Here is a 24,419-nt window from a genome sequence, read left to right as displayed (position 1 = left end):
AAGGCAACGGAGGGAAGGGTAGGTTTCCTAGGCAGAGGCTGGGGCAGTTAAATGTCTTTGAATAAAATCCCCTTTTGTGCGGTTTCCTAATAAGCTCCTGGCAGGACTGCTATCAAAGCGCTCTGCCAGTCAGGAAAAATGGGGGGAGGTAAACAGCCCAGCTAGCCCAGCCCCGCCTGGGCCCCCACGGATTGGCTGATTGTTTCTCCAAGTTCTCATTAAAGCATTAAAGCTGTAGCCCCATGAAATGCAAATAGACATCAGAACCAATTAAGAACTCAGAATTGCAACTGAAATACCTCGGTGAAAATTAGTCTAGTTTTAAGGCAAACCAAATCAATTAGCCATCAGTCTGACTAATGTTTACTGCGCCTGGTCACTCTGATTCAACGTTTGTCCAAACGAACGGTTTGCGATCGGTGTTGGAGGTTATCTCGCATTGCAGTGCATCGGAACGGTCTCCTCTCCTTAGCAGAGCGCTTGTGCGGCACCTTGACGTCTGCAGAGAGCCCTGTCATTAGTATTATTAACAAAAGGCGAAGATGGGTTAACGTGATTCAGGGACATTGGAATGCAAAGTTACCATTGCCTTTGAATGACCAAACTGGAAATGAATGTTATAGGGCTTAGGATAAAGTTCGATTGAATACAGATGGCTCTTTGTTTTAATTAGCTCCAGTCACTATTGTATAAGAGTGCTCCAATAACTGATAGAATTTACGATCCTCCCCATAGTCAACTAAAAACTGAGTGTGCGTTTGTTAAAACAAAACGAAACACACAGGGGCGGGCTGGGGGAGAGGAGGCAAGGCAGGATTTTCTTATTTAATCACACACACACACACTACACTCCTCCACGTGTGCACACACATGCACACGACACTCCTCTGCGTGTGCACACACGCACACTACACTCTTCCACGTGTGCGCACACACACTCACGCCTACACATTTAGGCACTGATCATGTCCCAGAATTCTGCCATAGTTCTCCTTGCACTCCCAATTACCTTGAAATGTTGTGCCTTTTTTTTTTTTTTTTTTTTTAACCATCTTTGAAAAGGGCCATTCTGCTGATTGTGTGGTTGCTCGGCCCATCCTGGCGAGAACGGCTCAAGTGTTCTCCGAGGTCTGTATCAGTCCCTGGGTTTTCCAAGGGCTGTCATTTCACCAAACTGAAAGCATTTGTTTTTAACTTGCTGTTTTGCCAAAAGTCTGGAGAAGGGTGGGTGCTACCAACGCATCAGCCAATAGCTGAAAGGGCTCACAAATTTTTTTTAAATTACTCGTTCTGGTCCTGCTCCAAGCTGGCTTATAGTTAGCTGCTGCTGCCTGCGTCTTCCAAACCTTACATTTCAGCAGGATGACTTGGGCTCAGCCCTCTCCTCTCTTCCCTCCTCAGCCAGTTTGGTGGCCAGAATGGAAGGATCAAGATGTGATTAGGGAGGCCCCCGGGGTCTCCTTCCGGGGGCAGTGGGAGCCTCTGGTTCCATGCTTCCCATTCATAGTTGAAAGCTCCCAAATTGCAAAAAACGGTTTCGAGACTGGAGCGAGCCTTCTGTTCTGTAGGCTGGGACTTTGCCCCCAGAGTGTAATCGGAGCTCAGGTTTCTTCCAGCGGTGATGCAACGCAAAGAGCCGATGTTTCCATCGGCCACAGATGGAATTTTATCTGATAGTTGTGTGTGCTAGAGCCACTCAAACTGCAAACAAACAAAAAGTTCCTGGCAAATAAAGTCACAGAGACAGCAAGTGAGCAGACTGGGCCACAGGGGGCGATGAACTGTAGTGAGCTGGGCGGGGGCGGCTGCTGCCACAGGGAGACGGGGAACCTCAGGTGTCCTAACCAGTGGTCACAGACACGGTCACTCCTGTCCCTGGTGTCTGGGATGAAGAAGTAACAAGCTGTCCTTTCACGTGTTCAGCACAACCCAGCCGGTCCTAGTGGCTGGCAGAAGTTGGCAACAAAGTTTTGAGTCTTAAAATACACCTTAAAAGATGCTGTTTTCCTAGCTTACCTGTGTGCCTAGCACGTCCCCTGAGATGTCTCCAGAATGTCTCCAAGTTGTTCTGTCCCAAACCCAGATCAGCGACAGGGACCCCGGCTGTGTCTCAGAGACCATTCTCTGAATTCCGAGGCCAGCCTGAAGCCTCCAGCATGGTTCCCTCCGTTGGAGGCTTCCATGAGCTGCCTGGCTCTAGCCTGCCCTCATGGCCTGCACCCCTAACCCAGGGAGGCATCTGTCATCTCTCACCCGGACCATTGCACTGCTGGTCTCCCAAGCGCCCTTGGCCCCTGTCAATCTGCTGGCCCTGCTCCCGAGGGGTGATGTGAAGTACAGGGCCCCGCCCACACCCTCCTTGGTCTGGCCTCCTGCAGCCTCTGAGCCCTGGCTTTTAAGTTCCTCTGGAATGGCCCTCACGCCTCCTTTTTGCACCCCACTCTCCTCCCCAGCCCCCCTGCAGCTCCCGGGGAGAGTCCTCCGGCTTGTCTGCTCTCCCTAGCAGTTGTGGGTTTAGAGAGGGCACACGGGGCAGTGTTTGGTGGGAGTGATGGCTGGTGTGTGTCTGGGAGCTGGTGACAGAGTGACAGAGACAGGGCTGGCAGGGGATCTGCAGATTGCGCTGGGAGGCTTGGGGCGGCAGGGTGGGGAGGGGCTGTGAGAAGCGAACTGACTTGGCTCCTGGTTAGGCACATGCAAGCCCTCTCTCACTGATGCAATGAAACGCGCTGCACGTCTGGGTTGTTTTCAGTCCCCTGCAGGCTCGGCAGCTATAGAGTCAATAGTAGGTGGATGCTTATGAGGGTTTATTGAACTGTGTCTCAGTTTGCACAGATTAGGTTCATGTGCGCAAGTTCTGTCTGTGGCTATGTCACCTGTCAGCTGCCTTCCGTAGGAATGCTTCAAAAGAACATAGTGGGCCACCTTGGTTAAAGCAGACCGGGAGCCTGTGTGAACAAAGCCGCGCTCTGTGCGGCTACAGCCACGCCGAGGGAGGTGCTGGCCGAGGCTGCACGAGGGCGTGTTGGCTGGGTCTGGCTTCGCAGGGGTGTTCATTTGCCAGGGCGGCCTTGACCAGTGCCCGGTGGTGGTTTGCGCAACAGAAACGTCGTCTCCCGAGTACAGGTGCTAGGGGTCCAAGGTCAGGAGAGATGACGGAAGGTGGCCGTGTATGCGCTGGGTCCGCCCGTGTTCCTCCCGCTGTGTGTGTCTGTGCTGACCTCCTCTGCTGAGGCCAGTACCGCTCAGAGGGGCTGGGGTCCACCCTCGTGGCCTTATGGTATCTTAACCAAAATTGTCTCCAAATGCAGTCCCATTCTGAGGTCCTGGGCGTTCAGCATAAGCACTTAGGGGGCTCACAGCAAGCAGAGTGGGACTCTGGCTGCTGGGCCTGGTGTCCGTGGGTGGAGGCCAGTGATAGGCAGAGGAGAGAAGAGACCTTCCCCAAGGTGTGTCTCACCCGCTCCCCTGTCTCCAGCTCCAGGGGAACCAGGGCTGTCATTTCCAAAGACTGCAAATCCGGGCTCTCCCACAGGGTGGTCCCTAAATGGTCTGCAGCCTGTTTCTCTCTCTCTCTGGGCTGCAGGTGTGGAAGGGGGAGGGACAGGAAGGGCTGGGTTCCCAGTTGCCATGGTGATTGGGAGGGTCTCAGGCTGTTAGAATCTCTCTTTTTGCTTTGGTCCCTCCACCTTCTCTTCCTCCTCTGTTGCCCTTGGACTGAGGGGTTGTGGGGTTAGGTAGGAGCCTGACAGCCCCCTCCCCCGCCCCAGGGGCCCAGTGGAGCCCTTTAGCCAGTGCTGGCTCTCGGTGCTGGTCCCCACTGCCCTCCAGAAGTGACATTTGTCACGTCTGCTCTTCCCTCCTCCGTGAGACCAGCGTAGCTTGATGGTTCGTAAGCATTTGGGGATACAGGCCCCTTGGAGGAGCTGGCGAAGGTTGTGGGCTAGTGGGCTTGTTTTCTCTCTCTCTCTCCAGACCAGAGAGAGGTTATGCACCCCTGCCCACACCGTTTTCCACGCAGCTCCTGGCATTTCCAGCACTTTGGCTACCCTTCGTTCATTCAGGGACCACGGCCCCGGCCGAGAGCTCAGCTCGGTCCCCCACATCCCCGGTGTGACGTTAGCCAGGGCCCGGCAGTGGAGAGGGACCTGCATACGCTGAGTGGCTCCTGCCTGTGGGGGAGTGCACTCAGTGTTGATGGGAGTGCCTGGTGGGGTGGGGGAGGGTCTCCGCAGGGACGCAGCCTCCCGCACCGCAGGGGCTGCTGGGCGTGTCTCAGGCTCCTTTCTGTGGCTAATGAGCAGTGCAGCAGATGGACAAATTCTGAAGAGTTCTAAACGTTCTGGCTCCGGGTTCCGGAGGTGCAAGGTCAAGCGCCCAGTCCCTAGGAGGCTGGAGGCATCCCCAGGACCAGGGGCCGCCCCATGACCTTGTCTAGTCCTTGTCACCTCCCAGCGCCCCCATCTCTAAACACCACAGCAGGTTAAGTTTCTTCTCAATACCCCATAACAGGGAGCAGGGTTTTCTTTTTAGATTTATTTTTTATTTGCTTGGCAGGCAGAGTTAGAGAGAGGAGAAGAGAAACAGAGAGAGAGAGAGAAATCTTCCACCTGCTGGTTCACTCCCCAAATGGCCACAATGACTGGGGCTGGGCCAGTCAAAGCCAGGAGCCTGAGAGGGAGGGCCTGCCTTGTCCAGCCTGGGCGCCGGAGGCTTCCAGATGGTGAGGGCTGAAGTTTAGATCCAGGTCGGCCCAGTGAGGAGAGAAAGGCTTTCCCATTGCAAGGCCCAGACTGGAGAAACAGCCGAGGCTGCTGCCCCGCGATGCCGCACCAGGAGGCAGAGCAGGCGAAGGAGGCCCCGGGCACTGTGGGTGGCCTGGGGGCTGTGAGGTGCAGGAGGTCCAGTTTACACCAGGTATCTGTCACGTGGCGTCACGTGCAGGATGGAGGCAGGGGCACCTGTCAGAGGCCACTGTGACTGTCCTGATACAGGGGATGGTAGCCATGGCAACCCGTGGAGGGCCTGGACCCTGACACTGCAAGGGGATTCTGTGAGACCCGGTCATTAGAGGGGATTCCAGGTTGTTCTGACTTGGAGAGCAGAGGCATTGTAAGGCCAGTAGGAGCAGGATGTGAGTGAAGATTCCCTTTGGGGCGGCTTTAATTGGAGATGCCAGCAGGTTTGGGATCCTGTGCCCAGCAGAGTGCAGGGGAGAGAAGTGGTCAGGTTGAGAGGTGTGGTCTGGGAGGCCTTTGGTATGGGTGGTGTTTCTGGCTGGAGAGGGGCACCCCTGAGTACACCGGGACTGCTGCTCCCAGTTTTCAATAGCAGTAAAAAGCCTCTGCCTGCAGCCCCCTCCCCAGCCCGGGGCACCTGCTGTAGCCTTGGCCACCTGGACCCACCCCTCTCAGGAGGCCCCAGCCTCCTCCTCAGTCAGTAGCAGCAAGAGAGGAACACCCCCCACATAGGCTGGGAACACCCCCCACAGGCTGGGGACACTCCCCCCACAGGCTGGGGACACCCCCCACAGGCTGGGAACACCCCCCACAGGCTGGGAACACCCCCCCACAGGCTGGGGACACTCCCCCCCAGGCTGGGAACACCCCCCACATAGGCTTGGAACACCCCGACACAGGCTGGGAACACCCCCCCCAGGCTGGAAACACCCCCCACAGGCTGGGGACACTCCCCCCCCAGGCTGTGGCCTCAGCCAGGATTCAGGCAGTGCCTGGAACCCCTGTCGGTCATCTAGGGTTACCATAATGAATACTGCAAACTGTGGGGCTTAGCATAGCTGAAACTGACCATCTCACGGTCCTGGTGAGCGAGCACGAGTCGGGGCTGCTCTGTCGGCAGCCGTGTCCTTCCCAGGCTCCTGGAGAGGGTGCCAGAGAAGCCGCCTCGGTCTGTGGCAGCTGCACTGTTCCAGCCTCTGCCTCTGTCTCCTCCCGTGTCTCTATCCCCCTGGCCACCCTAACATCTTACTGTGTGGCAAGCGCACCCAGAGAATCCAAGATGTGTGCCTCTCACGATCCATGTCTTTTTTTTTTTTTTTTTTTTTGACAGGCAGAGTGGACAGTGAGAGAGAGACAGAAAGAAAGGTCTTCCTTTACCATTGGTTCACCCTCCAATGGCCGCTGTGGCCCGCGCGCTGCAGCCAGCGCACCACGCTGATCTGAAGCCGGGAGCCAGGTGCTTCTCCTGGTCTCCCATGCGGGTGCAGGGCCCAAGCACTTGGGCCATCCTCCACTGCACTCCCTGGCCACAGCAGAGAGCTGGCCTGGAAGAGGGGCAACTGGGACAGAATCCGGCACCCCGACCGGGACTAGAACCCGGTGTGCCGGCGCCACTAGGTGGAGGATTAGCCTAGTGAGCTGCGGCGCTGGCCACAATCCATGTCTTAATGACGCTTTCCCTAAACCCGCAGGGAATCGGCTAGAATGCGCAGGAGCTTCCTTGCTAGCAGTAGCTCCCCTTCCCACGATCCCGTGGTCTCAGGGCTTTGGAAAGGGAGCAGTCTCCACACGAGAAGATGGCAGCCCCCACGCACAACCCCGGCTCCTGCTGTCTGTCCTCAGCCACAACAATGTCGTTTTGTGTTGCTGCAGGCTCTCGGTCATAGGTAACTCGTGTGTAGGGCTTTGCTTCCCAGGTGTTGGGGCTTTGAAACATGGATCAGTGCGCACCACTGACTCCCCCCATGCCTCCTCCGCTAAGAGGAGGTCTGAGCCGCAGGGAGCTTGGGAGGGGCCCGGTGAAGAGACCCTGATGGCAGCTTGCACATGGAGTGACAGGGAAGCATGGCCACTGCTCCCCGCACGGAGAGCTGACCGTGCAAGGTATGCGTGTCCTTCTCCGCCTGCACTCTGGCCATAGCCCTCCATCACACGCTGCATTACCACTCACAAAACGAGAACCCTGAAGGGTCTGTCAAGGGTGCCCCTCGCTCGTGGGCAGGTTCTGATTCTGTTGGATGAGAGTTCAACTTGCAGTGACTTGGGTCATCGGCACACGGCTGACCTTCCCCAGAGTGGCTGGGGGACTTTGGGTTCAGCCGGAGCTGGGGAAGCAGGGCCAGGCACCTTGGCCCTGGACCGGACCAGGTGTATTCCAGGTACCTTGTGCCAGACACTCAGGAATACCCAGTACATTGTAGCTGAGTGAGCAGCTGGGTAGACAACGCACAGAATGCCCATTGTCCAGAGAAATCAGGGAAGGAGGACACGGGGAAACCGCATTCTTTGTGCTGGGCAGGAAGTCGGGTGTGGGATCCCCTAGCACAGCAAGTCGGGTGTGGGATCCCCTAGCACTTTCCTGGGCATGGGCAAAGAGCCTGGACAAGGAAGCCGCATGCCCACTGACTGACCCCGCCTCCGTGACTGCACTGGCCCCCTGGATTCCACCTCCACAGAGTCGGGGTCCAGAACCCCCCATCCCTGGCACATAATCTCTCAGCCCCCTTGGCCTGGCAGAGTCTTCCTTGGCCAGAGACTTCGACTGAGCAGGCTGCCCCTGAAACCAAGCCAGCAAGAACCCCCCAGCACCGTGCTGCAGACCTGGTGCTGTCACAGCCCCTCAGAGCACTGTATGGATGTGGGGGGGGGGCACTTAACCTGAGCCCAGCAACAGTGAGGGGCCGGGGGCTCTGCCATCCCACCAGGGAATATCTCGTGCCCTCTGGCCAATGCCAGATGATTGGGGGTGGAGGGTAAGGGTGAGCCACCCTCTCACCTGCTTCTCTGCCTGGTGGGCAGCCCTACGAGTGGGGCTGGCTGGGGGTGCTGGGCCCAGCCTGGGAAGAGGGATGCAGTCCTGTGGTTTTATGACAGGACGGTGGACAGGCTGTGAGATACAGGCCTCGGTATTTTACACAAGGTCAGAGCTCTCTAGTTGGGGCAGTTGCAAGTTGCCCTCAGCAGCCACTGTGAACAGAGGCTCTCCTGGTTTTGTGTTCCCTGGAGATACCTGCCAGGGGCATTATAAATGATCTCAGACTTGGCGCAGAGGCTTTGTGAAGCGACCAACCCACCATCAGTCCTGAGCTGGCAGTGCTCCTGGGGAGCCCCCTGCCCTCTCGGCCTCAGGTGGCTCCTTACCCTGACACCTGTCCTAGCTTCTGGGACCAGCCTCAAGTCCCCTGCCTTGGCCTAGACTCTGAATCACCTTGGGCTCCTCCTCCTTCCACCTTGGAAAAGCAGAGTGACAAGAGAGGGAGAGACAGCGAGATCTTCCACCTGCTGGCTTAGTCCCCAAATGGCCTCAACAGCCAGGATTAGGCCAGGCAGGAGCCAGCAGCCAGCAGCCCCATCCTGATCTCCCACATAGGTGGCAGAAAGCCAAGTACTTGAGCCATCATCTGCTGCCTCCCAGGTGCACTAACGGGAAGCCGGATGGAAAGCAGAGGGGCTGGGCCTTGATCCCAGGCCCTCCAAGATGGGCTGCAGTCTTCCCTTTCTGCAGTCTTTGGGGGACAGGTGTTGGGCCTAGTGACTGAGACACTGCTCGGGACGGCTGCACCCCACATCAGTACCGAGGTTCAAGTCCCAGCTCCACCCCCAGTTGCGTCTTTCTTCTAATGCACACCTTGGGTGGCAGGCCCGTGGGAAAAGCTGGACTGAGTTCTCAGCTCCTGGCTTTGGCCTGGCCCCGTCTGAGCTTTTGTGGATTTGGGGGCAAGAAGCTAGCAGATGGGAGATCTCTTTCTCTGTGTCTATATCTCTATATCTGCCTTTTTTTATTTTAAAAATTTATTTGAAAGGCAGAGTTACATTGAGGCAGAGGCATAGAGAGAGAGAGATAGAGGTCTTCCATCTGCTGGTTCACTCCCCAAATGGCCGCAATGGCCGGAGCTGGGCTGATCCGAAGCCAGGAGCCAGGAGCTTCTTCTGGGTCTCCCACGTGGGTGCAGGGGCCCAAGGACTTGGGCCATCTTCTACTGCTTGCCCAGCCACAGCAGAGAGCTGGATCAGAAGTGGAGCAGTGGGGACTCAAACTGGCACCCGTATGGGATGCCGACGCTGCAGATGGCGGCTTTACCCGCTAGACCACAGCGCTGGCCCCTGTCTCCACCTTTCAGATAAACACATAAATAAATCGACATCTGACAATGATGCTGGCTGTGTGCCAAGCACTAATACTGGGCTCTGGCTATACTACCCCTTTTGGCAACAAGGGATGATCCCTAGTCTGTGGTTGACAAACGGAGGCCAGGGAGGAGAGCCGACTGCTTCCCAGGAACGTGGCCCTGGGTTTTGACCCAGACACCCTGGCCCCTGGTCCCTCTCTTAAATATCTTTTGTGCCACCTCTCAGACTTCATCTCTTGGTTGTGAAGGCAGATTATGACAGTCGAAAGAATTGTGTAAAATCCCAAGAGCAGTTAGAAATGTTTGAATTTGTCATAATGTCAGCATCCAGGCATTGCTGCTTTTAATAGTTTGCTGTATCCGTTCTAGATTTTTCTCTGTGCATGCTTCAGTACCTCGTTTCTAGTGGCTGCCAGCAATTCCAATGAATGGATTTCCAGCATTTAGTTGCTCAAGCCCTCACTGTGAGACGTCGTCCAATGACAGTTCGGCCACAGTGTCTTCCCTCCCTTCACTCCCTCTCTCTCCAAACCTGCATTTCCTTTGGGGGAGGGGACAAGGGTCATCAGATAGTTTATTGGCAATTTCACGAGTCCTCCTCCCCCACCTTCCGCTGGTAGAATGACTTTATAATCTACAGAGTGGTGGTATTTCTCCTTCTACAAAGGCATGCAAGTTCTCACTTTTCAAATATGGTCACTCTAAAGTACAAGTGGGAGGCCAGCGTGTGGAGTAGTGGGTAAGGCCAGCATCCTGTATGGGCACTGCTTTGTGTCCCAACGGCTCCATTTCCAGTCCAGCTCCCTGCTAATGGCCTGAGAAAAACAGCGGAGGATGGCCCAAGGGCTTGGGCCCCTGCCACCCATGTGGGAGATCCTGGTTCCTGGCTTCAGCCTGGCTCAGCCCTGGCCATTGTAGTCATTTGGGGAGTGAACCAGAGGATATAGGATCCCTGTCTGTTTCTCCCGCTTTCTCTATAACTCTGACTTTCAAATAAATAAATAAATCTTTTTAAGAAATGAAGTAAAAATGTCCCCTTGGAACTCACCATCCAAAACACTATTATGACACAGATATTCCACCCTACAATGCACCCTACCCTACTAGCTACAAAACACTACTAGGACACAGCTATACAACACCTTAGACAGCTATAGAAAATCAGGAGATTGTTTTAAAAACAGATTTAATCCATTTTCCTCCTCTTTGAAAAAGGTTTGTTTATTTTATCTGAAAGGCAGAGTTAAAGAACTTCCATCCATTGATTCAGTCCCCAAATGGCCTCAATAGCCAGAGTTGGGCCAGACTGAAACCAGGAGCCTGAAACTCCATCAGGGTCTCCACGTGGGTGCAGGGGCCCAAGCACTTGGGCGTCTTCTACTGCTTTCCCATGCACGTTACCAGGCAGTGGATCAACCTGCTGCACCACAATGCTGGCCTCTGTGACTCCGTTTTCTGTCGTGATACAGAAACCTGAAGCTGGTATTGATGAAGAAAAGGTCCATTTGGTTCACAGCTCTGGATGCTGAAAGTCCGAGACTAGGTGGCCCTTCTGCGTGGTCTCTGGTTGGCTGCATCCCAGTGTGGTCAAGAAGCAGAAAGAGAAACGGCCGCGTGCAGGAGGGGCCCAGCGCCTGGGTGGCCTTGCTTTGCGACAGCCCACAGTCACGAGAGACTCACTTGCTCCATGAGCACTGATCCTCCCCAGGGTGGAGTCTCTGTGACCCAGTTACCTTCCGGAATCACCCGCCTCTTCTAGGTCCTGCTGCCTGTACCTGCCCCGCTGGGAACCGGGCTTCCGGCACGTGAACCTCTGGGGACGTGCTCGGCCCACACACAGACCCTAGCAGACCGTCCCCTCGTTTCTTCCTGGCAGGTGAAGTGGCTGCAGCAGCAGGAAGTGAAGCGCCGGGTGAAGAGGCAGGTGCGGAGCGACTCGCAGGCACTCTACTTCAACGACCCCATCTGGTCCAACATGTGGTACATGGTGAGTGGCGGTGCCCTGGCCTGGCGCGGGTCGCTTCCCCTAACACAGCTGACTTTGCATGACAGCTCCAGGCGGTCACGCTGCAGCTTGAGTGCAAAACCCCTCCTTCGAGGCGGGGCAGCACGAGAGCCACCTTGTGAATTCTCTCCAAAGTGGTGGAAGTCCGGGGGGTCTCTTAATGCAGTCTGTAGGGCTAACTGGGGAACCCCAGACCTTGGGCTGAGCCCCTGAAGGGAGGGGGGATGACAGGCAGGTGCCAGGTGCAGAGAAAGGGAGGGGCCCCTCCACGTTTGTGCTTCCAGGGAGGAAGAGGTGGGACCCGGGGCGGCTCCTGTTTATTTGCAAGCACAAGCTGTGGGTTTGCCCTGGGTGTCCATTCCGCATCCGGAGGGTCCATGTCGGGGGGCTTTGTGTCTTCTGTACACGCAGCACTGTGGCGACAGGAACAGCCGCTGCCGGTCGGAAATGAACGTGCAGGCAGCCTGGAAGAGGGGCTACACGGGGAAGAACGTGGTGGTCACCATCCTGGATGATGGCATAGAGCGCAATCACCCTGACCTGGCCCCCAACTATGTAAGTTCACCATGCAGCGGATGCCTGGAGGCTCGGCTGTGCGGGCCATTGAGACGCAGTCAACTGGAGAAAGCAGCCAGTGCCCGTCTGCCTCCCACTCCTCAGGCGAGCGCTAGGCTGCCAGCTGCTTGGCCAGGTGCCGAGGAGAGAGGGTTTGCCGAGGGAGCCAGCATGGGTTTGAGGAGTCACCCACTGCTCAGAATGGAGCTTACGGAATTAAACGCGTCACAGAGCCCGTCACTGTGTGGACTTTAACGATAGGAGCAGTTACAGGATTAGCACGTGAGCCCCTGGCACCACTCTGAGACCCCGAGGAAGCTGGGTGTAAAATGGGGCCAAGAAAGGGGGCTACCTCATAGCATCACTGTGGATTCAGTGGGTTCATAAGGGTGACGGAGAGAACCCAGTAGAGAGTAAATATTATCAAGTCCTTCGATACTCTGAAGAGCCTGGTACCGGAGGTGGTGTAGTCAGCCACATTGTGTCCATCTGATAGCTGGTGCTGTGGTGTAGTGGGTAAAGCTGCCACCTGTGATACTGGCAGCCTGTACGGAAGCTGGTTCGAGTCCCAGGTGTTCTACTTCCAATCCAGCTCCCTGCTAATGTGCCTGCGAAAGCATCATAGGGCCCCTACACTCAAGTGGGAGACCCGACGTGCACCTCCCAACTCCTGGCTTCATCCTGGTCTGGCCCAGCCCTGGCCATTGCATCCATTTGGGGAGTGAATCAGCAGATAGAAGACTCTCTCTGTCTCTCTCTGTCTCTGACTCTCTCTCTCTCTCACTCTGACTCAAATAAATACATAAATTCTTAAAAAAAAAAATGAGTTTTGGAGACTATGTCAATAAAGCCAGAAAGCTTTTATGATATATTTTTTAAAAGATTTATTTTATTTATTTGAAAGACAGAGTTACAAAGAGAGGTAGAGACAGAGAGAGAGGTCGTCCATCCACTGCTTTAATCCCCAGATGGCTGCAACAGCCGGAGCTGCGCCAATCCAAAGCCAGGAGCTTCTTCCTGGTCTCCTACGTGGGTGCACTTCTATTGCTTTCCCAGGCCACAGCAGAGAGCTGGATCAGAAGAGGAGCAGCCGGGACTAGAACCAGCGCCCATATGGGTTGCTGGCACTTCAGGCCAGGGCGTTAACCCGCTGTGCCACAGCGCCGGCCCCTATGATACAAAATTATGTGAGCTACTGCTGTTAAAAGTATGTAGACAAAAGCATACATATTGAAAATATAAAATGAAGGAAAGCCTGACACCTGCCGCCATGGGCACGGGCCTCAGGGACATGCTAAGTGACGCAGATTCGTCACAGAGGACGAACACTGTGGGATTCCAGTGACTGGAGACACACAGAGCTGTCATGTACACAGAACGGTGACCTCCAGGGCCTGGGAAGGAGGTGTGGGGACGGTTTCCGTTTTGCAGGTTGAGGAGCTCTGGAGAGGGGCGAGGTGAGGGTTGCACAGCAGGGTGTACGCAGTGCTGTCGAGCTGTGCACCCGCTGAGATGAGGAGTTTCGTATGGTGTCTGCTTTACCACCGTAGAAAAGCCACGGACGAGGGTAGTTCGAGGAAAGCCCTGTGTGTGGTTTCCTCTCTTTCCCAAGAGAGGCCTGCGACGGAGCTGTGGAAGGGCTGTGCCATTGGCTCACCCTCTTTGTGTCTTCTCTCTAGGACTCCTATGCAAGCTATGACGTCAACGGGAACGATTATGACCCGTCCCCGCGGTACGACGCCAGCAATGAGAATAAGTACGTCGTTCTGTGCCCTCTCCCCTTGCTTCCCCGCCGCTCTCCCTGCAGGCTACACCTTGCACAGGGCGGTCCCAGAGACAGCTTGGGCTGGGGCGGAGGGCGCATCTCCACCTGCCTGGGCGCTGTCCGGTGGGGTTTTATCCGGGAGCTGGAAGCCACATCCACACCAGCCTTCAGGCCACTGAGGCTTCTGCGGAGCCGGCCTCTTCCTGCAGGGGTGCAGCCTCTGCTGCTCAGCTAGAAATGGAGGTTGTTTCTTGTTTCCAACCGTGTTGAAGTAGTTCAAGAAAGAATAACGTGGAGGTCGAGGAGGTCTCCATGGCTGGCTGGGGTAAGACAGCCGTGGTGTGTTGGAGCACACGGGTCACGGGCCTGAGTGTTGGTGACACCATCCTGGACCTCTTGAGCCAGGTAGAGGGTCCCTGAGTGATGCTGGACCAACCCCAGCTCTGTCACTCACTGGCCGGGGCCTCCTGCCCACTGGGGGACGTTGCTGGGACTCTGTGTCTTAGAGGCTGTCCCAGGAGCTGCCGCCCTCTTTCCTGGGACTGGTGTGAGGTTTGGGGAGAGGGCAGGTGAGGGATCCGCGCAGCGGCTGCCCAGGGCGCTGTGGGGGTCGTTGCGGGCCCGTCCTTTTGTAAAGGGACTTGGGCAGCCCCAGCCCTGGATGCGCACGTGTGCAGCTAGCTTGTTCTTTCTCTGCCAGTAGACCCCAAGCCCTGAGCCCTTAGCGTTCTTCTGAAAATGTTTAGAGGAAAATCCCAAGCGCCCTTGCATTCTTCCCCCAGTTCTGGAGCAGGTGCTAGCCCGGCCCTCCCACCAGCGTCCCTTAGCCGAGGTTGATCTGACTCAGGCCTGCGTGACACCGTGTGGGCCCGCATAGGCCACTGCCAGGGCTGCCTGCCTGCCTCACGTCTCAGGGTGCCCTTGCCCTCCCACCGGGAGGCCGCCTGGGGCCGCAGGAGCAGGGAGGAGTGATCCGGCGCCTACGCAGTGACCCTTGAAGGGCGGGATCGAATGGAGCCGTGTGCCCTGTGTCCGGCCCTAGCTCCAGGGCCAAGCAAGTTGAAGGGAATGACAGCTGAGACCCTCCAGAGGGCCAGACGGGGACCCGTTTTTAAAGGCGGCTTTAAACTTGAATCAATGATTCGGTCCCCGTGGACTCTTCTCAGAGACGTGCTGTTTGAATTTACCCATTTTTCGGCCTCCATGGGAGAAATTGACCCAAGGTGGCACATTGAGAATGGAGTCATTACTGAGCACAGCGATAGGTTATTCTGGTAATTTCTTCCCTGCTATGGAGTGTCCATGGTTCCTTAGCTCCTGCTTACACGGCAGTAGGAGTGCTGAGGGGACCGTCCTGGGGGATGAGGGGCGCCCTAGGTACACAGCGGCGAGACCTGAGACATCAGTGCTGGTTTGTTCTTTCATGCCATCAGGTAGGCAGGCATTGATGCTACACCTGCGTGTGCCAAATGTCATGTTGTCAGTCCCAAGAGACACAGAGCTGACGGAGCACGGTCCCTGCCCCATGAGCAGAAGTGACGAGAGGCAGGGGACAAGTCCAGGGCCAAGAGTATGAGAGCAGGTGCCCTGCTCCCGACTGAAGGGCGAGGGGAGGCGTCCTGCAAGAGACAGCCCATGCACAGGTGTGTGCAGCTCGCACAGCACGGCCTGATGCTCCCTCCCAGCTGAGGGTGGCGACGAGAAAGGCAGTGGGATCTGGGGACAGCTGACTCTTGTTGCCAATGCATGCAGTTTTCTAGGATTTGCTGGGCTGGGTCCTCACCGTGTTTGCTCCTTTGCTTTAGACACGGCACTCGCTGTGCGGGAGAAGTCGCTGCTTCAGCCAACAACTCGTACTGCATCGTGGGCATAGCGTACAACGCGAAAATCGGAGGTAAGGCTGGGGCGTGCAGCCTGGGAGCTGAGCGGCCTGGGGCCCCGGGGGCCATAGAGTGCCCTTCTTGCAGGCTCAGCAGCCTCATGTCCTTCAGCCATGGCCATGCCAAACCCCTGGACCAGCAGCAGCAAGGCCACATGTGCTGGGGCCCAGGCAGCACACGTGCTGGGGCCCAGAGAAAGGAGTTTCTCACAGCTTTGCCTGCAAAGCCATCACAGCTCCCCTGAGAAAGGCCCCCTCTTTTTCTCCTCTGGGTCTGCTAGCCTGGCCTCTTGACTGTCAGATACCCCCCTAAATGGCCGTGATGGTTCTCTCCTGCTCCTAGCCCTTGGCTGGCCCTCTGTCTCTTCCCCTATAGATTTACAGTCTTCCTTTCTTTCTAAGTCCCGACTCCCACTTGAACCTGCTGACCTACTTCTTCTGTCCCTGCCCCTCTGCTTTAGCCAGAAGCTCTGTAGGGAGGGGCTGAGATGCCAGGGAGCCCAGCGCTTGCTGACCTCACCTGAGAGGCGTGGCCGCTCTCATACACACTCCAGGGACAGCTGGGCTGCCGCCTCTCAGCTCTGCTCACAAGCAGCACAAGGCTGGGGGTTGGGCCCGGGGGTTGCTGGGCCATTCAGTCCTTGGGGGATTTCTTTAGTTGTGTTTAGAAAGAGGGTCCCAGGCTTTTACTTACTTTTCCCTGGGTGATCTTTGAAGGAGCCAGGATCTGTGGTTCTTTGTGACAGGTGTCAGCCCCAAGGGCGTGTCCTTGAGTCTGGGTTCAAATCAGGAGTCTCAGCTGATGGCCTCAGTCCTCTGGAGATGTAGGGGTGCTCCCTGGAGCCTTGATGATGAGCGAGAAACCCTAAGAAGCCTTCCCATGTGCGGTGGAATCAGGCTGACCTGAGCACCACTCCCCTTCCCCATTCCCACCACCCCGGCTGTGTGCCCTTGGACGATACACAAACTAGCTCTGCATAAGCTTTCTGCATTTTTGGGGAAAGTGGCAGTGACATGGCTTTCTTGTGGCGCTGAAGTCGGACACCACGTGTGTGAGCGTGGACTCGGAGCCTGGCCTGCAGGGAGCCGCTGGCCTCCTCGCTCCCTGATGCAGGAACCCGCAGGAGAGAGAACGAAGATGTTCGTGTTGCTTTGAGTGAGGGGTGGAGCCCAGCTTTGGGCTTCCGTTGGTTAGCTTTTCGTTACTTTAATGAGAGTACCTGAGATCTTCCTGAGGACAAGGCTTACTTCTGTCAGTGGTTTGGAAGTTCAGTGTTCAAGATCAGCTGGCTCCATGGTCTGGCTGATGGATGCTGATGGTGGCAGAGCAGGTGCAGAGGGGCCGTCCCATGGCAACCCAGGAAACTCAGCTGGAATACCCAGTCCTCTCTCGAGAGCTACCTGCCAAGGATAAGCCCCCAGGACCAAAAGACCTACCCCTGGGCCCACCTCCCAGCTGTCAAATTTAGATTATGACTTGACTCTAATCCACTGTTAAAGCATTAACCCACTAGCTGGCTTTTTTTTTTTTTTTTTTTTTTTTTTTTTTTGACAGGCAGAGTGGACAGTGAGAGAGACAGAGACAGAGAGAAAGGTCTTCCTTTTGCCCTCCAATGGCCGCCGCGGCCGGCGCACCGCGCTGATCTGATGGCAGGAGCCAGGTGCTTCTCCTGGTCTCCCATGCGGGTGCAGGGCCCAAGCACCTGGGCCATCCTCCACTGCACTCCCGGGCCATAGCAGAGAGCTGGCCTGGAAGAGGGGCAACCAGGACAGAATCCGGCGCCCTGACCGGGACTAGAACCCGGTGTGCCGGCGCCGCAAGTCGGAGGATTAGCCTAGTTAGCCGCAACACCGGCCCTCTAGCTGGCTTCTTAAACATTTATTTTTATGTACTTGAAACACAGTGACAGAGATGGAGAGATAGGGAGAGATCTTTCTGCTGGTTTACTCCTCAAATGGCTGCAACAGCCGGCGCTGGACCAGGCTGAAGCCAGGAGCCAGGAGCTCCACCTGGGACTCCACGTGAGTGGCAGGGGCCCACGTAGATGGTCCATCTTCTGCTGCTTTCCCAGGTGCATTAGCAGGGAGCTGGATTGGAAGCAGAGCAGCCAGGACTTGAACTGACCTCATAGGGGATAGGGAACACCAGTGTCACAGGTGGCAGCTTAACCTACGGCACCCCAACACTGCTCCCAATCCATTAACGGTTAACATAAGACTTTGGGGTTTAAATGTCTCCCTGAGTTGGGGGAACCAAGTTGTGTTCGGTCCATAATGGGGTTGTGTGAGCTTTGCTCCTCCAAATCCTGGCAGTCCTAGATGTGCCCCTGGCTGGCAGCCAGGACATCAGCTGGACACTGTTCGAAGCAGACTCCTAGCCCCCGTCTCGGACCTTGCAGATGTTGTCTTCAGAGTGACAGACCCCCAGAGGCTGTGCCTGCAGGTGGCATTGGAGGAGCATTAGTGGCAGGACTCGGGGTGATGCAGGCAGGGAAGAGTGAGGCGGTCCAGGGAAGAGACGCACTGCAGAACCTCCCAGAGAACTGCTCATCGGGCAGCTCCACCTCCACTCAGGAGTGGAGACCCAGGCTTCCCGGAGTCTGTGGCGAGCACCTCCCCTTGCTGGGCTTGGGAACAGGGATTTAAACACCAAAAAAAGGCAAATCGAGAGAGACAGACAGACAGACAGACACCGAGACCATCCATGGGCTGGCTCACTCCCCAGATGGCCAGGCCAAAGCCAGGAATTCCAGCCGGGTGTCCCACATGGGTGGCAGGTGCCCAAGTACTCAGGCCATCTTCCTTCCAGGCACATTTACAGGAAACTGGATTGGAAGCAGAGTAGCTGGGACTCAAACAGGTGCTCTGACAGGGTGCTGGCGTCACAGGTGGCAGCTTGAACTGCTGAGCCACAACACTGGCCCCAACAGGAATGTTTTAAATTAATACACTGAATGTGTCCACGTGCCCTTTGAGCATATTCTTTGCGGATACACTGAGGGAGGAAAGAAAGATGACAGACGCAGTCGGGGCCTCCAGGAACTCCGCGTGTGTCTTGGGGAAGACCGTAGGGGAACAAAGTCTGAAATGAGAGGGGCAGATAGGGAACCCAGGAGCCTCAAGGCAGGCGCTCCGTGAAGGCAGACACACAGGGCCTGCCCGAGCTCTGCACGGAAGGATTCCACTGTCGGGACAGGATGTGGAGAAATCAGCAGGCTGTGGAACATGGAGCTGGGGGCAAAGGGAGCCTGGGGCTGAGGCCATGACGCAGGAACGCAGGTGTGATGTGGAGGCTGGCTTTGACTCAAGGACCGATAGATAGTGTGTGGCCTCAAAGCTGCTGGACATGGCTTTAGTCTCTGCACGCAGGCAGCCACCCCTCCCTCCTGCCACGCCTTCTAAGCCCACCCCTGTGTGAGGCAGCCTTTGGGGGCTGGGGGGGGCAGCATGGCATGGCCTCCCTTCCAGTGTGCTAGCGCAGGCAGGGAATCCCTCTGAATGCCCCTGGAGCTGGCCTTGGAGCTAACTTCTTTCTGTCATTTTTTTCCTTTTACTTTTTTGCTCAAGAGGCTATAATGTTTATCCTGATTTTTCCCAGTTTTTCTGGGATTAATAGTTGACTATCCCTTGTCCAAAATTCTTGGGAGCAAGAAGTATTTCAGATTTGAGCTTTCTTTCAGATTTTTGGAATATTTTCGTATGTATAATAAAATATCTTGGGAATTAGACTCAAATCTAAACACAAAATTCCATTTTGCTTCACATATAAGTTATACACATAGAATTAAGGTAATTTTATACATTTTTAGCGCGCCTGCCCTTGTTTTTAAAAGATTTATTTATTTTGAAATGTAGAGTTACAGAGTGTGTGTGTGTGTGTGTGTGTGACAGAGAGAGAGAGAAAGCAACACACACAGAGAGGTTTTCCATCCACTGTTTCATTTCCCAAATGGCCACAGCACCCAGGGCTGGGTGATGCCAAAGCCAGGAGCGTCTTCCAGGTCTCCCACATGGGTTCAGGGACCCAAGTACTTGGGCCATCTTCCACTGCTTTCCCAGGCCATTAACAGGGAACTGGATTGGAAGTGGAAGAGACGGACTTGAACTAGCACCCATATGGATACCAGCACCGCAGGCAGTGGCTTACCCTGCTACACCACAGCACCTGCCTTTTGCGTGTGACCCATCACAGGAGAGCAGATGTGGAAGTTCCCGATTGTAGCATAACAGCAGCACTCAAGAAAGTTTTGGATTCCAGAGTATTTCAGATTCCTTTCCCTCTCCTCCCCTCCCCTCCCCCCCTTCCCCTCCCCTCCCCTCCCTTCCCCTTCCCCTTAACTCTCCTCCCTTCCCCTCCTTTTCCCTCCCCTCCTCTTCCCTGTTTGCATGTCCAGAAGTAGAGTTACAGACAGTGAGAGGGAGAGACAGAGAGAAAGAGGTCTTCCACCTGCTGATTCACTTCCCCAATGGCTGCCATGGCCGGAGCTGAACTGATCAAGAGCCAGGAGCCAAGAGCTTCCTCTGGGTCTCTCATGAGGGAGCAGGGGCCCAAGGGCTTGGGCCATCTTCTACTGCCTTCCCCAGCCATAGTAGAGAGCTGGATCAGAAGAGGAGCAGCCGGGACTAGAACAGGCGCCCCTATGGGATGACAGAGCCACAGAAGGAGGATTAACCTATTGCGCCACAGTGCCGGACCCAGATTTCAGATTTTCGTATCACAGATGTTCACCCTGTATATTATTTTATGTACAATATATGAATCTCAAACAGATGATTTCAATTCACACTTACTGTGTCCTGTAACACTGTACGTCATATGTTATAAAACCGTAGTGCCTTGCTGTTATTCTTGCTTTAAATACTCAGGTAACTTTAACTTAGTCGTGAAAGGAAACACACGTTCCCACCTATGTTCCACTCTGAATTTCCCCAGCTTCAGGTTTCCATCCTGTTTCCATTTTTCTTCAGCCTGAAGAATTCCGTTCAGTGGTTTTTGAAGTGCAGATATCCTGGTGAAAAAATTCTCTCAGGTTTGTTTATAATTGTCTTTGCTTTTTCTTCATTTCTGGAAGAATTTTTGCTGAGCATGTTTTAAAGTTGCTGCTCCATCGTCTACTGGGGAGCATTGTGTCTTGTGCCAAGTCAGCCATTATCCTCATTTCTTTTATGTAATGGCATTTGGGTTTCCTTTTCTTCTTTTTTATGAACAGCTTTTATAATGTTATTTTTTTCTTTCTTTTATTTGTGCCTTTGACTACAATGTCCTTTTGTGTACTTCTCTGAATATGATTCTTGGGGTTTGCTGTGTTTCTTAGTGGGCTCTCTTTCCCTTGAATTTGGAAACATTTTTGTCAATATTCCTTCACAGATTTTTTTCATTCCATTTTCCTCTCATTTCCCTCGGAACCAGTTAGTTGTTAGACTGCTTGACACCTCACGTGTCTATTTTTTTAAATCTTTTGTTTCTGGGCCAGCATTGTGGTGCAGTGGGTAAAGCCACCACCTGCAGTGCCAGCATCCCATATGAGCATCAGTTTGAGACCCTGCTGTTCCACTTCCCATCCAGTTTCCTGCTACAGTGGCCTGGAAAAGCAGAGGAAGATAGCCCAGGTGCTTGGGCCCCTGCACTTATGTGGGAGACCCAGAAGAAGCTCTTGACTCCTGGCTTCAGCCTGGCCCAGCCCCAGCCATTGCAGCTATTTGGGGAGTGAACCAACTGGTGGAAGTTTGTTCTCTCTCTCTCTCTCTCTCTCTCTCCCCCATCTCTCCCTATCTCTATAATTCTGACTTTCAAATAAGTAAATAAATCTTTGAAAAAAGAATCTTTTGTTTCTCTGTGTGCTTCAAATTAGATGATTGATATCAGACTTTCTTCAGGTTCACTAACACATTCTTCAGTCAAGTCCATCCTTAATTCCATCCCAAGATTCTTTAAGATCTCACAGATGGCACTTTGCTGTCTTATGATTTACATTTGGCTCTTTTTTCTCTTTTTTACTGTTTCCAATCTCTCCTGAATTTCCCCATCTCTTCACCTGTTGTATCTATCTTTTATTTTAAACTCTTTAGCACGCCTGTAAGACATAAAGTCTTTTGTACTGATCACAGTAACTAGGTTTCTGATGATTGATTCTGCTCTTTACAATGGGGTACATATTCCTGTTCCTTTGCACGGGTCTAGTAATTTTTTATTATACATTTGGCATTGTTATGTTACATTGTGTAATCTTTGGATTCTGTTTCTTTGAATATGGTTGAATTTTGTTCTAATAGTTACATTGGAATTTGTTCTGGTTTTTTTTTTTTTTTTTTTTTTTTTTTTTTACAGTTGGTTTCTTTCGATTTCCCCTTAGCCTTAAGGAATATCCCTTAGCCCAGGCGCAGAATCTTTACTCCTATACCATGATCCCTTGGTATTTCAGTGGAATGTTTACCAAGACCTTTGACCTAGCAGCACACACCCCATACTGGGTCCCTGCAATGGGCAGCAGCTGGAATCTCTGCTCGGCTCCTTCTGTCTTTCAGCTGTTGTTTTCCTCCTGGACTTGTTCGCTTTTGCCCACACGTGGACCGTTTAGGGGCAGCTGAGTGGTTTCGGGCGGTTTGCATGTCCTCCTCTCCTGTCCGAGTTCTCCCTTGGTTTCCAGCGTCTGCGATTCCCCAGGGGGATAACGTTACACTTTCCTGGGTTCTACCCTCTGTGCTGAGAGGAATGGGAGCTCCCTCGGGAAAAGTCTGGTGACATCCCTTCTTCCCAGAACCCCCGTGTGCTCTGCCTTCTTTTGGTTACTCCCCAGTGCCCTTAAAAGCTTGGATTCTTTAAAATAAATATTTTTTCAGCGTTTGTAATGATTATCTTTAGAAGAATTAGTCTGATAGGAGCAACTCTGCTGTTGTTGAAACTAAAGCTTGTGGTTTGTTTCTTTACCGGTTTGGTTGTGCATTGGTTCTCCATGGCTACATGTCGGTCATTCCAAAATGTAGCTGTTTAACAGATGTTTGTAACGTTTGTTCCAGCACAGACCTTGGTCCTGCTCAGTGGCTGTGGCTCAGGGTCACGGACAACATGGAAGTCAGGCTGTTGGCTGTGACAATACTGAGAAAGCTTGATGGGGGCTGGAGCGTCCACTCCCAAGTCAGGTCCCTGACGCGGCCGTTAGCTGGCATCCTTGGTACCCTTGCTGGTTGCTGGTTGGCAGGAGGCTCTGATTCTCGCCACGCGTGGCTTTCTCCTTGCACTGTCTGAGCGTCTGCCTGCACAAGAGCCGGCCTTCCACGTCGCAGACAGTCCCAGAGAGAAGGCAGGAGGAAGCAGCAGCGTCAGCCATGGCCTGGTCCTGGAATCACACCCCTTCTCTTCTGCCACCCTCTGTCCGTTAGAAGCAGACACAAGTCTCCCATGCACTCAAGGCAGGAAGGTGGGCTACATCTTCTGACTGAAAAGGTGTTGAAGAATCTGTGGATGTATTTTCAAATGCCTAAATTGTGGACTACATGTTTACACAGTGCAATAACTTTAACCGCCTTTCTTTGGAACACTGTACATGTTTCTTACACGTTGTGTCATATACAAATACTTCAATGAGAGACGTAGTGGAACTGTCCTGATAACCTCCAGAGTAAACTCCCCAGGCCCCACGCCCTCTGGTGGCACCCGCATCAGGAAATATGCGTCCCCAGGAATCCAGATGTGTGCATTATCTTCATTGCTTTCAGAGAGAAGAGTGGGGTATCCCTGATGAATTGTATTTTAGAGAAATTTTAAATTTTTATTAAATTGCCAAGCTGCATACTCATTTCTGCCCTTTTTTCCTACGTGTAATATTTTGTTAAAAATCTGGTTAACGTTTTTATGCTGTCAAACTTGTTAATTTTTCTTTCTGTCTGGGGTTTGAGATCTAGCTTAGAAAAGCCCAAGATTGGCCGGCACCGCGGCTCAATAGACTAATCCTCCACCTTGTGGCGCCGGCACACCGGGTTCTAGTCCCGGTCAGGGTGCCGGATTCTGTCCCGGTTGCCCCTCTTCCAGGCCAGCTCTCTGCTGTGGCCCGGGAGTGCAGTGGAGGATGGCCCAAGTACTTGGGCCCTGCACCCCATGGGAGACCAGGAGAAGCACCTGGCTCCTGCCTTCGGATCAGTATGGTGTGCCGGCCGCAGCGCGCCAGCCGCAGCGGCCATTGGAGGGTGAACCAATGGCAAAGGAAGACCTTTCTCTCTGTCTCTCTCTCTCTCACTGTCCACTCTGCCTGTCAAAAAAAATAAAAAGAAGAAGAAAAGAAAGTGTTTTTTCTAGAAACTGAATTTTGGAACAATAGTTTATCTTAAAAGCTTAATGGTTTTGTCTTCTATGTTTAGCTTTTTTTTTTTTTTTTAAGATTTATTTTATTTATTTGAAAGACAGAGTTACAGAGAGAGGTAGAGACAGAGAGAAAGAGATCTTCCACCTGCTGTTCACTCCCCAAATGGCCACAACTAGGGGCTGGGAGCCAGGAACTTCTTCCAGGTCTCACATATGGGTGCAGGGCCCCAAGGACTTGGGCCATCTTCTGCTGCTTTCCCAGGCACATTAGCAGGGAGCTGGATTGGAAGTAGAGCAGCTGGGACCTGAACTGGTGTCCATATGGGATCCTGGTACTGCAGGTGGCAGCCCAACCTGTCACTCCGCGATGCTACGCCCATTTTAAGCTTTATAATCCATATGGGATTTTTCCTGTGACTAATGGGGGAGAGAAACCTGACTGTTCTCTATACCAATTAGTGCTCAGTGATCCTGCTTCCACCTTAGCACATCCTAGATTCCTGTGTATGCTGGCTCATCCTTTTTGTTTCATTGGCCTTTTTTTTCTAAGTCTGAACAATATCACTCCCTGAATTATTATAATTTAGGAGAATTTTGGATTTTGAGAATTTTTTGATAAGTGACAGCACAAATTTTCTCTTGTCGTTCTTTTTCAAAAATTTCTTGGCTATTGTTGCACATTTTCTCTTTCAGATGAACTTGAGAATCTGCTTGTCAAGTTCCATAAAAAATCCTGTTGGGATTTTGCATGGGATTGCATGGAAATTATAGATTAATTGGGGGAGCAATGGCAGCCTTCCCACCCAGGAACATGGTGTGTTGTCATTT

At 53.6% G+C, this 24,419-nt stretch overlaps 1 protein-coding gene across 2 annotated transcripts in view; it reads left to right on the top strand.

Moving 5' to 3' along the window:
* The window catches only part of PCSK6 (proprotein convertase subtilisin/kexin type 6), a 169,146-nt gene that overhangs the window by 45,092 nt on the left and 99,635 nt on the right, over window positions 1-24,419 (top strand). For both annotated transcript variants that reach the window (XM_051822269.2, XM_008269785.3), the window contains exons 3-6: window positions 10,965-11,075; window positions 11,505-11,648; window positions 13,328-13,404; window positions 15,219-15,307. In XM_051822269.2, coding sequence (XP_051678229.1) covers window positions 10,965-11,075; window positions 11,505-11,648; window positions 13,328-13,404; window positions 15,219-15,307 — 421 coding nt within the window. The remainder of the gene's footprint in view (window positions 1-10,964; window positions 11,076-11,504; window positions 11,649-13,327; window positions 13,405-15,218; window positions 15,308-24,419) is intronic.

This window comes from Oryctolagus cuniculus, chromosome 12, assembly GCF_964237555.1.
Source record: "Oryctolagus cuniculus chromosome 12, mOryCun1.1, whole genome shotgun sequence".
Classification (NCBI taxonomy): Eukaryota; Metazoa; Chordata; class Mammalia; order Lagomorpha; family Leporidae; genus Oryctolagus; species Oryctolagus cuniculus.
This window is presented reverse-complemented; position numbering and strand designations above follow the sequence as displayed.